At 40.8% G+C, this 15609-nt stretch overlaps 1 protein-coding gene across 2 annotated transcripts in view; it reads right to left on the bottom strand.

Annotated features, from left to right (window-relative positions):
* Window positions 1–12266: 12266 nt before the first annotated feature.
* Window positions 12267–15609, bottom strand: part of FDX1 (ferredoxin 1) — a 52055-nt gene continuing 48712 nt past the window's right edge. Inside the window, exon 5 of one of the 2 annotated variants that reach the window (XM_049889348.1) lies at window positions 12267–15606. In XM_049889348.1, coding sequence (XP_049745305.1) covers window positions 15492–15606 — 115 coding nt within the window. In that variant the 3' untranslated portion in view covers window positions 12267–15491. The remainder of the gene's footprint in view (window positions 15607–15609) is intronic. The other variant, XM_049889347.1, reaches the window with a different exon arrangement.

Genomic DNA, 15609 nt, shown 5'->3' on the forward strand with positions numbered 1-15609 from the left:
GCTAGCATTATAACAAACCATTCAGCTTTGGAACAAACCATTGCACCTCTCCCTCTGAAGCCTAATCGTTTGTCTAAATAAGCAGCAGGGCTAGGGATACAATTCTGGGCTAATAATTCTGGGCTGGCACCCCCAGGTAATCAGACAGAAAGACTTGCATTGTACCCTGTGCAGTGAAATATACAACTGCTGGAATATAAAACTGGGTGGGGGAAGACCCTCGGGGTCCTTCATCCACACTGCAGAGAGAGGGGGCACCCGCAGAAGTTTTCCATTCCTCCCAGACAGCTTTTGAGCCAGGGAGCACTGCTTGTGATAGAACTTTTCCTGTTGTACGCTCTGTTGTCTTTGAGTAATTAAATGGCTTTCACTATTGCCAACACTGTAAGTCCCCCATGTGTACGACTTGATCAAGATAAATGCACATAACACCCATGGAGTGGTTGGCAACACAGAGTGGGATTCTTATCCCAGTACTCTGGTGGGTGCTTGGGATCTGGAGACAGCCTTTAAGTCAACCTGCATGTGCAACACAATGTGTCCAAAGCAAGTGAGTTAGACAATGTTCTGTTGTGATTCACAAGGTTTCCATTGGCTGATTTTTGGAAGTAGATTGCCAGCCAGACCTTTCTTCCTAGTCTGTCTTAGTCTGGAAGCTCCACTGAAACCTGTCCCTTATGGGTGACCCTGCTGATACTTGAAATATGGGCGGCATAGCTTCCAGCATCATAACAACATACAAGCCACCACAGTACAACAAACTGACAGATGGCGGACATGTGATAGTGGCAGGTAAACTGACGATTTTAATAAGTTTTGTTAAGTGCCCCTCGTGTGTTAGAAGCAAGAGGAGGGTGCTCCAGTAACACAAGGAAGCTGAGCTTAGACTTAAGGCACATGGAAGCAATGAGCAAAGGCCTGGAGTCGTGAAATAGGGTGGCAAACCAAAGGTGGTATTTCTGGAGCCAGGAGTGTAAGCAAGGAAGGGTGAAATTTGAAGCAAGGGCCGGGTCACAGAAAGCCTTGTCTGCAGTTATAAGAGGCCTGGACTTCAGGGCAGATTAACGAGTAAGCAAGGTAGGCACGGGCTTACTCGTGCATATTTACTAATCTGTAGTGAACAATTTCACATGGGTTTCACCCCATCCTTGATGTGGTGAAAAACAGGTGAAACTGCTCACTATAGATTAGTCAATATGCGTGAGGAAGCCCGTGCCTACCTTGCTTATTGGGGAACATGGCCCTTCCTGAACTCAATCAACCCTGTTGGCACCCATGTTTCCTAAATTTGCCTGATACAAATCACCTAGTGTGCTTGCTAAAAGCTGCTTTCCAAGTCCTGGGCCGCACCTACTGAATCAGAGTCTTCAGAGGACTTTGAATCAGGATTTTTGACAAGCTCTCAGCTGGTTCTTATGATCAAACAAGTTTGAAAACAGCCTGGGGATGATGTCAGGTAATGGAAACTCATTCCAGGCCAGTTCTTAACTTAATGTTTGTGTCCTGACCCCTGGAGGTGCCCCTTTGCAGAACTTTGTGACCTTGAACTTCCATAAGTGTGGGCATGGTGAGTGGGGCCCACAGGGGTCTATCTAGTGTTGCACCATCCCTGGGTGTGTGGCGCCTGCCATTGAGCAGTTTCTATTAATCGGGTGCGGCCCCACATCCTTCCTCAAGCACCGTGATGTGTTACTTAAAAGGTTAACAAGCCTGACTTGTATTTTTGACCTGATACTATGGTAAAGTTGTCTAAAAGAGGGGTGTCAGAAGTTTGGACGGGGTGCAATTACAGTGTTTGCCGTAGGCGCCATTTTCTGTAGATACGCCACTGGTCACAGCAGGTTAGCAGACACTGCTCAGTGGCCCCATGCGTCCAGGGCTGCTGTAATACGTGCCATAACCTAGTACCACCTCTGATGAGGGTTCATAGGTTGGCCTGGCCAGACTAATAGGCTGTGTGTGGACTTCATCACGTGAAGCACCTCTGCAAATCAGTACATTCCTGCAGGCAGAAATCAAACAGCAGACACAGAAGAAATGAAATTCTGTTTCTATTTTGGGGAGTTCCCGGATGGTGCAAACGGTTAACGTGCTCAGCTGCTAACCAAAAAGTTGGAGATTCAAGTCCACCCAGAGGTGCCTGGGAAGAAAGGCTTGGTGATCTACTTCCTAAAAATCAGCCACTGAAAACCCCGTGGGGCACAGTTCTACTCTGACGCACCGGGGCTGCCACGAGTCACAATCGACTTGACAGCCACTAAGTTGTTTGGGTCTTTTTGTTTCTCCTTTTCACTTTTCTTCCTCTTTTTATTTTACTAGGTTGTTAGGAAGGTTTGTGTTTGCAATGTGCAGTGGCTATAGACTGATCGAACATTGCAATAGTACAAAGGGTAGGAAGAAGAGAATGAATCCAGGAAGAGAGGCTGGCACAAGTACCATATCTGGCCAATAGAAATTTTTACGGGTTAAAAGATTATTTTTGCAGCCATTTGGTAAACTGTCACAAGACGTGCCTGGATGAAGAGACAAATAAGTATCTCCTCCTTCGAGAATTCTTAGGCATGCTGGCAAAATCTTCCTTACAGAAAGAGTGGTGAGATACCTGACAACACAAATCCCATACATGTGGTGCGAAAGTGGGCCAGGGATTAGGGTTCACAATACCAAATTAACCACCCACCCACTGCCATCGAGTCAATTCTCACTCATAGCGACCCTATACGACAGAGGAGAACTGCCCCATAGAGTTGCCAAGGAGCGCCTGATGGATTCGAACTGCTGACCTTTTGGTTAGCAGCTGTAGCACTTAACCACTACATCACCAGGATTTCCTAATACCAAATTAGTGTTCCTAAATCTTCCCTTGATGGAAAATGCTCTCTGTGCTGGGTATCTTAGCTTGGGACAGTTCACAAAGGATTAGTGAGAAATTCTATCGCAATTCATGGTTGATACAAAAAAAGGGGGAGGGGGAGAGGAGAGGAGAGGAGAGAAGAGAAAGGGGAGAGACAATGCCAAAAAATGAAAACTCATTTTAGCTCTTCTATTAAAGCCAGATGTATTTTAGGCCCTGTTTCTAGGCAACTGCATAATGGTAATATTCTTGAATCCTTTTTTTAAAGACTCACAACTGTCAGAGTCAGTAAAGGTCAGAAGGTAATTATAAAGTAATAAATATGACATAGGAGAGGTAGAATCACTCCAGCCCTGCTTGGGGAACAGTGACATTTTGCCTTTTGTATTCATTCTCAGAAACTCTAAGATGATCTTCCTTGGGGCATTTAGTCATGCCCCTTTGGCAAGACCAATGACCTAATCAAACTTGAACATGACATTGGCATTTAGCCTGACCATGCTATCATCACACCTATGGAATCACTGGGGATCAAATTCCTATAGTGTGCATAATCCCACCCCCACCCCACTAACTGCTGGGGGGGTTAACAAATACCTCAGACAATGTAGAATCAATAAGGAAATTTGTAACTAGAAATTGCCTTAGAGAGCAGTCTAACAGGCTCAGTGTCTAGATAAGGAACCTGAGACCCAGAGACGGGGGCAGCAAAGAGAGAGAAGGAAACTGAAATGTATTAAGTGCATTCCACGTGCTTTCTTTCTTAGTCACTGTGTGTGTGGCCGAGGGGAGAAGATGGAAATTAACATTTGAGTCCTCGACCTCTTCACTAGGCCCTTTATATACACTAATATTTGATTGTAATCATAATTGGGTGGGGGTATAGGTATCATTTTCATTGTGCAGAGGAGGAAACCAGAGTTTCAGGAGGTTAAGCATTTTCCTGGTTCCTCCACTTTCTGCCTACTAGACCTTGGAGTAAAAAGGAAAAAACAAACCCATTGCCACAGGGTCAATTCTGACTCACAGCGACCCTACAGGAGAGAACGGAACTGCCCCACAGGGTTTCCAAGGAGCAGCTGGTGGATTCAAACCACCATCCTTTTTGTTAACAGCCGACCACGTAACCATTGCATCACAGGGCTCCTTATTCAAAGAGCTCATCTGCTAACCAAAAGGTCAGCGGTTTAAATTCATCAGCTGTTCCTTGGAAACCCTATGGAGCAGTTCTACTCAGTCCTATAAGGCTGCTATGAGTCTGAACTGACTTGATAGGGTTTTTGGTATTTCCAGTCTGGGTCTATCAGGTGACCAAACTGAAAAATTATTTCAAGACTAATAAGTCCTAGCAATAAGCTTTCTCCTGTTACTTACTCGATGCTAGTATTTGGTTAGACATGGAAGATCCCTTGGGATAGGAGGACATAATAAGCGCTATACAAAATGCATTCAAATTGTGATGTCGGCAAAGAATGTTGAATATACCATGGACTGCCAGAAGAATGAACAAACTAGTCTTAGAAGAAATACAACCAGAATGCTTCCTTAGAAGTGAAGACAGTGAGACTTTGACTCGCTTACTTTGGATCTGTCATCAGGAAACACCAATCGTCAGAAAAGAACATCATGTTTGGTAGATGGTCAGAGAAAATGAGGGAAACCCTCAACCAGATGGGTTGACACAATACTCACAACAATGGACCAAAACATCATGAAAATGGTACAGGACTTGGCAACATTTTGTTCTGTTATAAAGTAGCCATGAGTTGGAGCAAACTGGACAGCAACTAACAACAACATACAAAGTCAGAGAGCACGGTAGGGCCAGGTGAAGAGTGAAGATAGGCAGAGCACTTCAGAGGACTGAATAGGCCTTGAAGGACCTGGATAGAATATAATAAAAGTAAAGCAGAGGGTCAACAAAGAGGAAGACCCTTAGCGAGATGAATGTCATGGTGGCTGGCAATGGGCTCAAACAGAGCAAGAATTGTGAGGATGGCACAGGATGGGGCAGTGTTTCGTTCTGCTGTACATAGGGTCGCTGTGAGTCGCCATCAACTTGACAGCACCTAACAGCGTCAACCGGGACGGGGGGGAGTGGATAAAGGAGTAGGGGAGGAGCTAGAACAGTGTGATAGGGAGGGATTCCTTTTCCTTGCAAGCCCCTTGGACTAATTTTTGAAAGAAAAAAAACATTAATAGCTACGTACTTTTAAGTTTTGTTACTAATTAAAACTTAGCATGGTTGGGAGTTTTGAATGAGGTGTTAAGTGCAAAGTATGCTAACTTGGGCAGGGGTGAGCCTTTTCCGATTCAAAATTAATGCCCTTACAAAAAATTAGGAGCAGAGGAATGTTTCATCCAGATGGTTTGGCTCTTTGCTATCTACATTTTGAAAAGACTTAAACTATTCTTCCAATGCTCTGCACAGTCGTACTAGGTGATGACTGTTGGCTTACTTATTTCCTGTTTAGATTTTCCTTTTCTCTCTGTCCAAACAACTTTTGGCCTGAAAGGCTGTAGTCAGTCCACGAAATTGAACTTGTGGCATGAAAAATGTGGGTAGTGATGGACACACCAGAGTGCAACAGGTGGTTTCACAGTCTGACGCCTTGTGATAAATTCTGTTCTCCTGCCATTTGGCTTGAACTCTGAGCTTGGTGATGGATTTTTTTTTACTTTTAAAGTGTAATATTGGGAGGATTTTTTTTTTTTTTAACTTTTATTGAGCTTCAAGTGAACGTTTACAAATCAAGTCAGACTGTCACATATAAGTTTATATACACCTTACTCCATACTCCCACTTGCTCTCCCCCTAATGAGTCAGCCCTTCCAGTCTCTCCTTTTGTGACAATTTTGCCAGCTTCCAACTCTCTCTATCCTCCCATCCCCCCTCCAGACAGGAGATGCCAACACAGTCTCAAGTGTCCACCTGATACAAATAGCTCACTCTTCATCAGCATCTCTCTCCTACCCACTGTCCAGTCCCTTCCATGTCTGATGAGCTGTCTTCGGGAATGGTTCCTGTCCTGGGCCAACAGAAGGTTTGGGGACCATGACTGCCGGGATTCCTCTAGTCTCAGTCAGACTATTAAGTATGGTCTTTTTATGAGAATTTGGGGTCTGCATCCCACTGATCTCCTGCTCCCTCAGGGGTTCTCTATTGTGCTCCCTGTCAGGGCAGTCATCAGTTGTGACCGGGCACCAACTAGTTCTTTTGGTCTCAGGATGATGTAAGTCTCTGGTTCATGTGGCCCTTTCTGTCTCTTGGGCTCATAGTTATCGTGTGACCTTGGTGTTCTTCATTTTCCTTTGATCCAGGTGGGTTGAGACCAATTGATGCTTCATAGATGGCCGCTTGTTAGCATTTAGGACCCCAGACGCCACTTTTCAAAGCGGGATGCAGAATGTTTTCATAATAGAATTATTTTGCCAATTGACTTAGAAGTCCCCTTAAACCATGGTCCCCAAACCCCCGCCCTTGCTCCGCTGACCTTTGAAGCATTCAGTTTATCCCGGAAACTTCTTTGCTTTTGGTCCAGTCCAGTTGAGCTGACCTACCATGTATTGAGTATTGGGTGACGGATATTTTGAGGTGTACACATTAACCATATCAAGATGAGGCTATGTTCCCCCAAGGATGGGGTGTCACTGGGGCTGCAGGAGAGCTCCAAAACTGCCTGATTACTGCTGCACAAAAGAAACCAGCCGGTTGGCTGAGAGCTGGTGCAATGGTTGGACAAAGGTTTTTGTTCCTGGTGGTGGAAGAAAAAGCCAGGAAAGTCAGCTTCCTGGGGCCACTCTCTTTGTCCTTTACAATAAAAAAAAACAAAAACAAAACAACTCTTCAGTATCCTAAAGGTGTACCACTTTGGCAGTGCACCCCAGAACACAAGTAGAAGCTGGCAGAGGTGGGTACCAGGTTAAAATACATTCACGCCACTGTTGTGTATATGAACACTTTCCAGTTTTATGAATTCTGGCAGTGTTCTTAAAAGAAGTAATCATTGCGTTCTCCCAGAGAGTTCAACTGTCTGGTAAAAGCAATAAAGATTAAAAAACACTTCAAAGTTTGTCTCATTATCCTGATAAGAGCTACAAGCCCAGATTTTAACCTCCCAAGTTTGATGTGTAACCTCTTTGCTTTTCTGTCTTGGTTTAGCTGCCGCATTTAACACAGTCACACTTACTAATCAAAAGCTGTAACTCAACATTTTCTCCGCCTGAAGCTGCTGCTGTTTTATCCCAGAAGCCTTTAGGGGTACGACGGTGGACAAAGGAAGTACGTTTTTCATAGTAGATTCAGTCAACAAATTCAACCAATATTTTCTGACCGCCTATTATGTGCCAGGAGCCCTGGTGGTACAGTGGTTAAGCATTTGGCTGCTAATCAAAAGGTCAGCAGTTTGAATCCACCAGCCAGTCCTTGGAAACCCTACGGGGAAGTTCTACTTTGTCCCATAGGGTCGCTGTGAGTTGGAATCGACTTAATGGCAGCGGGTTTGTTTGTTTGTTTTTGGTACTATGTGCCAGATACCTCTCAAGGCATTTGGAAAAAAGCAATGAAAGAGACTATTTTAAAAAAAACAACATAGGAACTGTCACTTTTGATTTATGTAATTCAAATCTGATCTTAGGTAGAACACATCACTTAAAGAGAAATAACTGTATACAGGAAAATCGTCTTGGCAATTGTGCTTGGCTGTACAAGACGCAGCTCTTTTCCAGAGCATCCAGAGCTGCTAGCTCACCCTGTAGCAGAATTACGTTAACTGGAACACTGCTGTTATTGAAACTTTCCCCAAAATGCTGTAGCTTATGCTCAAAGAATGGTTTATCTACCATGCAAGATTTACTCAAAGATTTACCATACTTCAAAAAATTAGGTTGGACTGTCAAGAAATATGCAAAAAAAAAAAAAAATCGAACTTGATTTCTTTTGAAAAAAGTATTTAAATCCTTATGTATGCCTCAATTTAGTGGGTGGAGGACAAGCCGACGATGGTAGAGCACTGACCCCGCTCACCGCAGCTCTCTATGTGGCCATTCGTTTGGGAGTATTACAACGAACTTTGTGGTTTGAAAGAACCAATGTTGCTCTAAAAAGTAAACAATTTATTTCCATTTTCAGCCACAGGTACTTCTTTCTTTTATTTTTATGAGAAGTATGAATCCATTCCTGCCCACTTCCAAACAATACACTACTGTATTATTTGCTTGTTCTTCTAGTTATTTATAGCCTAGAAAATTTTTCAACTTGTAACAACTTCTTGTGGATTTAATATAAGATGGTTATCAATGGAATACTTCTCTAACATAAAATACTGTAACAAAACACTTCCATTTTGAGTACAGGCAGTCCCCAGGTTACGAACAAGATCCATTCCTAAACCTGTCTGAGGAGGAACAGGTACATATGGTTCTTATTTAGCATCAGTTAGTCAAATGTAATTATTCTGATTACAGAAGTAAAAAAAAAAAAGTCAAAAGTCCCAGTTTGCAATTCATACATGTGTCAATGATTTATTTAGCCAGGGGACCAACAGGATGACAAAGATAGTTTAAAAGAGAACATAAGAAACACACAGAGTCAATGGGGAAAAAAGAATACTATAATGAGATTGCAAAGACAGACACAAAACTGATTATGAGGCAAGAAGAGCACAATTCTTGGAATATCAATCTTCTCTAATATCTAACTTTACAGGTTTGAGTCCTAATCAACAGTAAGTAGTAAGTCAAATTACCTATTGGGGTGTCCGAGTTACCTTACTCTAGAGCAGGGGTCGACAAGCTTTTTCTATATAAGACTAGATTGTAAATATTTTAGGCGATATAAGCCATGTGGTTGCTTTTGCAATTACTCAACTCTGCTGTTACAGTGTGAAAACAACCATAGGCTATACTTAATGAATGAGCAGGGCTGGCTGTGTTCCAATAAAACTTTATTTACATAAACAGTAGCCAGATTTGACCCACAGGATATAGTCTGCTTTATTTCCAAGGTTTGGGTAATTTTTAAACAGTACCCAGACCTTCAAACTATAAATCCTACGCTTTCTCTTCACTACACAAGAGAGCTTACTTTTCTATCTCTCTGAGGTTCACTCAGTCTTCAGACTTTAGAAAAGAAACAAATAAGGCTCTTTTAAAGAAAAAATAAGCGTGTTTCTCAATATTTCTCAGTCCTTGGCTTGCTTTAATGGGGAGAAATATTCTGTGAACCACCTTCCCTCTGCCTAGAGGAATTCTAAACAGAACCAGTGGGAAGACTAATGCTGATGTGAAAAACATAATGACAGACACTTTCAAGTGATGGAGGAACACTCATTTGCAAGCATGGTCATGACAATATCACAGTGACTCAAGGGGATGAAATGCATGTACCACTTACAGGTCCTTCAGCACTCTTACTTCAAGAACCATTGACCTGCAAGATCCAAAACCAGAGAGATCCTGGTGAATAGCAGATTCATTCCTGAATCTAGAAAAGGACTGATCTCTTACTCTGCCATTCTACCTACGTCCACGTAGGGAATGGCCCTGGCCAGAGTTTTCCTCTTCCAAGTACATTTAAAAAAATGTACAATCAAGGCCCTAAGATCTATCCAATAGGGCACAGGCAAAATGATTTTGGTCTAGGAAGTTCACTGTAGAAGTTACTAGGTGCCCACAGAAGCCACTAAAAAGTTCAATAATGTACCTAGGAAAAATGCACAGGCTTCCTGGTGAAGCCACCGGGGTGAAATGGTTATAAAATGTACCATAACTCAGGAAACTAAAGGTAATAAGCCAGTGACTGTAATTTCATTTTCCAAATAGATCTGACAAAAACAGACTTTGGTTTCAAAGCAGATCTTATACCTTCCTTCCTCGTAACAGAAGAACTGATTATTTCTTGATATCACATAACTGAACAGAATTCTTGCCTATTCTTCACAGCAAAGGGACCTGCATTCACCCCATTCAAAAGTTATTTAATCCAAATCATTACCCCTCACTCCCTGACTCATAGTGACCCTATAGGACACAGAAGACCTGCCCCATAGGGTTTCCAATGAGCGGCTGGTGAATTAAAACTGCTGGCCTTTTGGTTAGTGGCCAAGCTCTTAACCACTACGCCACCAGGGCTCCATCCAAAGGATTTATATTAAAAAAAGAAAGGTGACAAGCTGAAAACGGTCCTTTTTAATGCAGTGGAAATTATTCTCTCTCTCTCAACATTCTGACTTACCTTGACTCCTTCTGAGTTAGAGTTAAGATACAGGCTCGGTATATAGGCCTGTATTGAGCTCATGTATTTTCATCCATAACTGGTGCCTGCCAGAGAGCCAAAGGCTAAAAATATATTCCTTGTAGGACCAGGTTTTAATTCAAACATTTATTGTACACTACTGTGGGCTAAATACTGTGATAGATTTTGAACTTAGGAAGTTACAAGTCTATCGGGAAAATGTAGGAAGTGCTTTAGGCACAAGTAATTTGTGCTTGACTATTAAAGGCTGGTGGTTTGAACCACCCAGTGGCACTGTGGAAGAAAAGAAAACCCTCTAGTTCTATCCTGTAACGCGTGGGGACCCCAGGGGTCACAGTCAGCCCAGCAGCAATGGTTCTGGTTTTTGATCTGGTGCTCTATGTACTAAGTGTCCTATATGCCACAGGTTTATGCCGTATTAGTAAATGCTACAGAGGGCAGTCTGAGGCAGAGTAGGTGGGGCAGATGAGGCAGTGATTCAGACCACTGGGGTAAATCGAGCTGAGTGTTGATAGTTTCAGAAATGGTTAACACACCAAGGAAGAAGCCAGAAAGGCATAATAGCTCTGCTTCATTTTATAACATTCAAATCAAGTCTAAAAATTAAATGCCAATTGAAGCAGTTAGGCTGAAAAAGGCTACATACTGTATGGTTACAACTATACCACACTCTGGAAAACGCAAAACTGGAGAAACAAGTGGTTGCTGGAGGTTTAGGGTGTTAGGGGAAGAGATGAATAGGCAGGACACGGGGCATTTTTAGGGCAGTGAAACTATTCTGTAAGCTACTATAATGGTGGGCACATGGTATTAAGTATTTGGCAAAACTCAGTAGGACAGTACAACATAGTGAACCCGAGTGTAAACTATGTATTCTAGTTAATAATATATCAATATTAGCTCGATTACAACAAACATACCACACTAACCCATGACATTAATAAGAGAAACGGTACACAGGGGTGTAATGGTTAAGATCGTGTGTCCACTTGTCTGGGCCACGGTTCTCGGTGGTTTGGCCGTTGCAATGTAGCCTGGCAGTTACGTAATGATGTAATCAACTCCATGATAGATCTACTCTGAGCAGCCAGTCAGTTAAAAGGGAGTTTCCTGGGGGAGAGGGGAGTGTGGCCTGTCTCCAGTATATAAATGGATGTTCCAGTTAGACTCTTGTTCTAGATCCTGCAACCAGCTCATCATCATCTGACCTCTGGTTCTTGGGACTTGAGCTAGCAGCTTACCTGCCGATCTTGGGATCCATCAGCCTCTGCAGCCTGTGAGCGAGCAGCCTGCTGTCTTACCTACCCACCTTGGGATTCATTGGCCTCCACATCCTGTGAGCTAGCAGCTTGCCATCTGACTTGCCAATCATAAGCCCCTGCAGCTACATGAGTCAGGAGAGTTCTCCAGCCTGATACCTGACCCACGGACTTGGGACTTGCCAGCCTCTACAACCAGGTGAGCTATTTCCTTTAGATAAACCTCTCTATATATATACAGGCTTCATTGGTTTTGCTTCTCTAGAGAACCCAGCTTAAGACAAGAGAGTAGAGGTGGCTTATGCGAACTCTGTACTTTATATACAATTTTTCGGTAAACCTAAAACTGCTCTAAAAAGTAATGCAAAAAAAATAAATAAATAACAAATAATACATCTCAGATAAAAGATAAGCAAATGGGAGTCAAAAAGGAAAAAAGAATAAGGTATCTATTAGGTGATTTATTACTAACAATTCTTGTAGAAATGATACTCCTTGGTGTAAAGAGCCTTCTGGTCAACTCCTAAGTTGCTTCTGGTAGATTGAAGTAAATTGTCTTTTAACCCTCCATTCCTATTCTGTTATAGCTGCATTTATTTGTATATCTGCTGGTGATCGTGCTTTCCTCCTGCCAGCTGGTTTTCTAATTTTTCAGTTTCTAGAAATTTATAAACAAGAGAATCTGATAAAAATAACTTGGTAACATGTGATGTGTTGACACATTAAAAGAAGCTGGTTGCTGCCTAACCAAGATTATATTCCTAAATATTTCTCTAATGGGAAATTTAATTAAAGTTTCTGTGTAGTACTTGAACATCTTATTGTGGCTTACATTTAAAATAAAGTTTTATATGCTATTTTTATGCTATTTTTAGGGATGCACATACATAATTTTTATTTACAGAGTGACAACAATTATCTTACAATTTAATAAGCCATTGAACAAACTCTCATCCAAAATATACTTTACCACAAAATTTCTGGTAGTTTAAAGTAAGGAAAAACAATTGTAAAGAGATGTATAAAAAGAAGAAAAAGATGGGAAAACACATAGTGAGTCTAAGGCTCACAATTTTCAAGTGAAATGTAATTGTTCTAATAAACGCTGAATGACCATTTCAGAGACCATATGGATCGTCATACAGTACTTAAATAACTGGTAAGAAAAATAGGAAAGCTGTCTTTTAAGACAATATCTTTACAGTGAAAGTTAGGCAAAGGGTTATGGAAATTCTTAGAATGGTTCACTTAAAAAACAAATTCAATAGTTCTGAATTACTACGTAATTACAGGTTGACTTTATCTGTGAAAACCAAATACGATATTAAGTTTTAGCATATAACCAACAATTACATAGAGTACTGTACCAAAAGATGCCTTTCTTGATGGCAAAATGACTAATATAAACTAAAATTACATAGCACTGAAAGGGAGCCCACCATTTTTTCCCTTCATTTAAATCAACTGTCAAGAAGAAAAATGTTGGGAGTTATAGAAGAAAACAAATGAGCCATCATAATAAAGGAGACGTGAGATTCTGTCAGTAAAAAAAGAAAAAAAACTAGCCTCTCTCGAAAAATTAAGAAATCTTTAGTTAAAAAAAAAAATTCTCACAGGAAATAAAGTTATCCTAGAAGGAGCCCTGGTGACTCAGTGGTTAAGCACTTGGCTGCCAACAGAAAGGTTGGCAGTTCAAACCCAGCAGCCACTCTGCACGAGAAAGATTTAACAGTCTGCTCCCATAAACATTACAGCCTTGGAAACCCTATGGGGGCAGTTCTCCTGTCCCCACTATGAGTTGGAACTGACTTGATGGCAACAGGTTTTAAGTTATCCTCAAAGCAATGGTTACCACAGTGGCTTTAAAACATCTCTGCAAATTCTGTGATTCACCTCCCAGGAACTGGCGTGCCCGAGTTCGTGCCTCACTTTAATGAAAATGAGTAGAATTGATGCTGTATGATTTCTAGGACTAGGTTACAAAAAGGACACAGCTTCTGCCTGGTGTTTTTTATCTCGGGACACTTGCCTTTAGAATCCAGCCACCATGTTATAAGAAAGCCCACGTGTGGCCCCTGCAAAACCTCCAGCCAACATCAGCATCAACTGCCAGACATGGGAGCAAAAGAGCCTTCAGAAGACCCAGCACCTGGCCTTTGAGTGGCAGCACCCGGTTTAGACACTGTGGCGTAGACAAGCCATCCCTGCCATGCCCCCTCTGAATTCCTGACCCACAGAAACTGTCCAAGGTAAAGAAAGATTGTTGTTTTAAGTTACTAAGTTTTAGAGTAATTTTTTTTGTAGTAACAGACAACACAGTTGCCTAAGTACACATGTATAAAAGAAAAGGAATGATTTTTTTAAAACCAAAAAAATAAACTTTTTACAAATCAATTGCAGAGTACACCTTCCATTTAATGAGTTCAGCAGGTTTTATTTAAGTAATGCAATTGAACTTCATTAATTGAACTTCCCTAATTTGAAATCTGAAACAATTCTGACTACACTTTAGTGTTTAGGCTGAACGTCATCATAGCTCTGGAAACACGAGCTTAGGTAATCTGTGCGAAAAAAGAGAGAGGGTACTGAAGTTAATTAAAAAACCAATTGTTCTGAAGGACTCTAGGAGTATAGCACTCTCCACAAAGAAGGCACTCAACAGTTAACTAAATGCCAAGTGAACGTCAGGAGCCTCAAATTCTTCCTAATCACTTTTTACTGATTAGTTTAAAAGTACATTTATTTGTACATGTAGAAACTGACGAATAAGTATATATTCTGCTCTGTATATCCTCAACAACAAAAAATAAGTTACAAAAAAATTTTTAAAGGTATCTTTATTTGGCAAATTGGTCAGTTTAGCTCAAGCAAATTATTTGTGTACATGCTTTATCTTTTATTAATGAAAGGTGATATTTCCTAATATCTTTTCCCTGAGGGCATTCCTTGGTCTTGTTCATGTCTCTATTCCCCAATGGGCTTAACACAATGTCTTATATTAGGTACAGTACTTGACAAATATTTGCAAAAATGATCAAACTATTATGTACTTGAAGCTAACTCAAGGGTCTTAAATTAACCTGGTTTTTACTAATTTATCCTGATCTTCCTCACAATTAATCTAAGTTCATATTTTACTATATTTCAAAGAGCATACTGTGTACACCTTTCCTATCTTTTATGAATTATACTAAAGATAAGAATACAAATATTTTCTATAACCCACCACCAAAGTAAATGATAATCTGTGGCACTCAAAATCATTCCCAAATTTCTGGGACTAAAGCAAACCGTGCTACAATTCCACCTTATTTAAGAGAATGGCGCCCCCCGGGGCTATGAAATGTGGTGGCCAGCTCATTTCTTCTGGCTCAGAACAGAGAAAACCCAACTCATCAGAACATTTCCATTCTGCTTCAGGTGGACATTATAAATCAGCATTATTTTTGAAGGATTAAAAAGACCATACTGCTTAGAAGAGAAAGGAATGAAGACGTAGGGCTTTTAGTTTATTCCTCCAGTTAGAACAGAGATCAAATTTCATTTACAGTATATAATCCCTATACTTTTCAATGAACTAAAATTTTAAAATATTTCTATATGAGAATAATAACTGTCTCTGAAATTAAGCAGTTCATCGAGCAATTAAGTCCTTTTTATTTTTTTTTTTTGGTCCATACCTATTCATGTTCCATTGCTTTTACATATAAGCCATACTTCCTCCAGTCTGGGCTCTAGTACCAGATCTTCTAATTAGCTGTATGGACCTAGACAAGCCATTTTAGATCCCTGCCTTCATCCAGACCAAATAGGGAACAATCATACCTTTTTAAAACCTACGTTATTGGTAAGTAGGCATAAGATTTACAAGAAAACATTTTGCTAAAGTTGCTAAACAGTCATAGATGGTTTTCTAATATTTGGTTGACATTTTATAATTGAACCAAAGTAAAGATTGCATACTTTCAGAACTACAAAATCTAGTAGTTATACAAGGTGAATTAAAATAGTAAAGCTGGTTATAATGAAAACCCATTCATTCGTGTTCTCATTTAATTACATTAAGAAATAATAATTATAAAAATAGGTAATGTTTCATGAAAATATTCCTATTTATTCTATCTTAGGATTTCTTGCTTATATCAATGGACTGTCTGGCATCGGCCACTGCATCGGGTACTCGAACGGTCATATTGTCCATAGCCTTTGTCAAACAGATTTGGCAGCCCAACCGTGATCTG

This window comes from Elephas maximus, chromosome 7, assembly GCF_024166365.1.
Source record: "Elephas maximus indicus isolate mEleMax1 chromosome 7, mEleMax1 primary haplotype, whole genome shotgun sequence".
NCBI classification, from domain to species: domain Eukaryota; kingdom Metazoa; phylum Chordata; class Mammalia; order Proboscidea; family Elephantidae; genus Elephas; species Elephas maximus.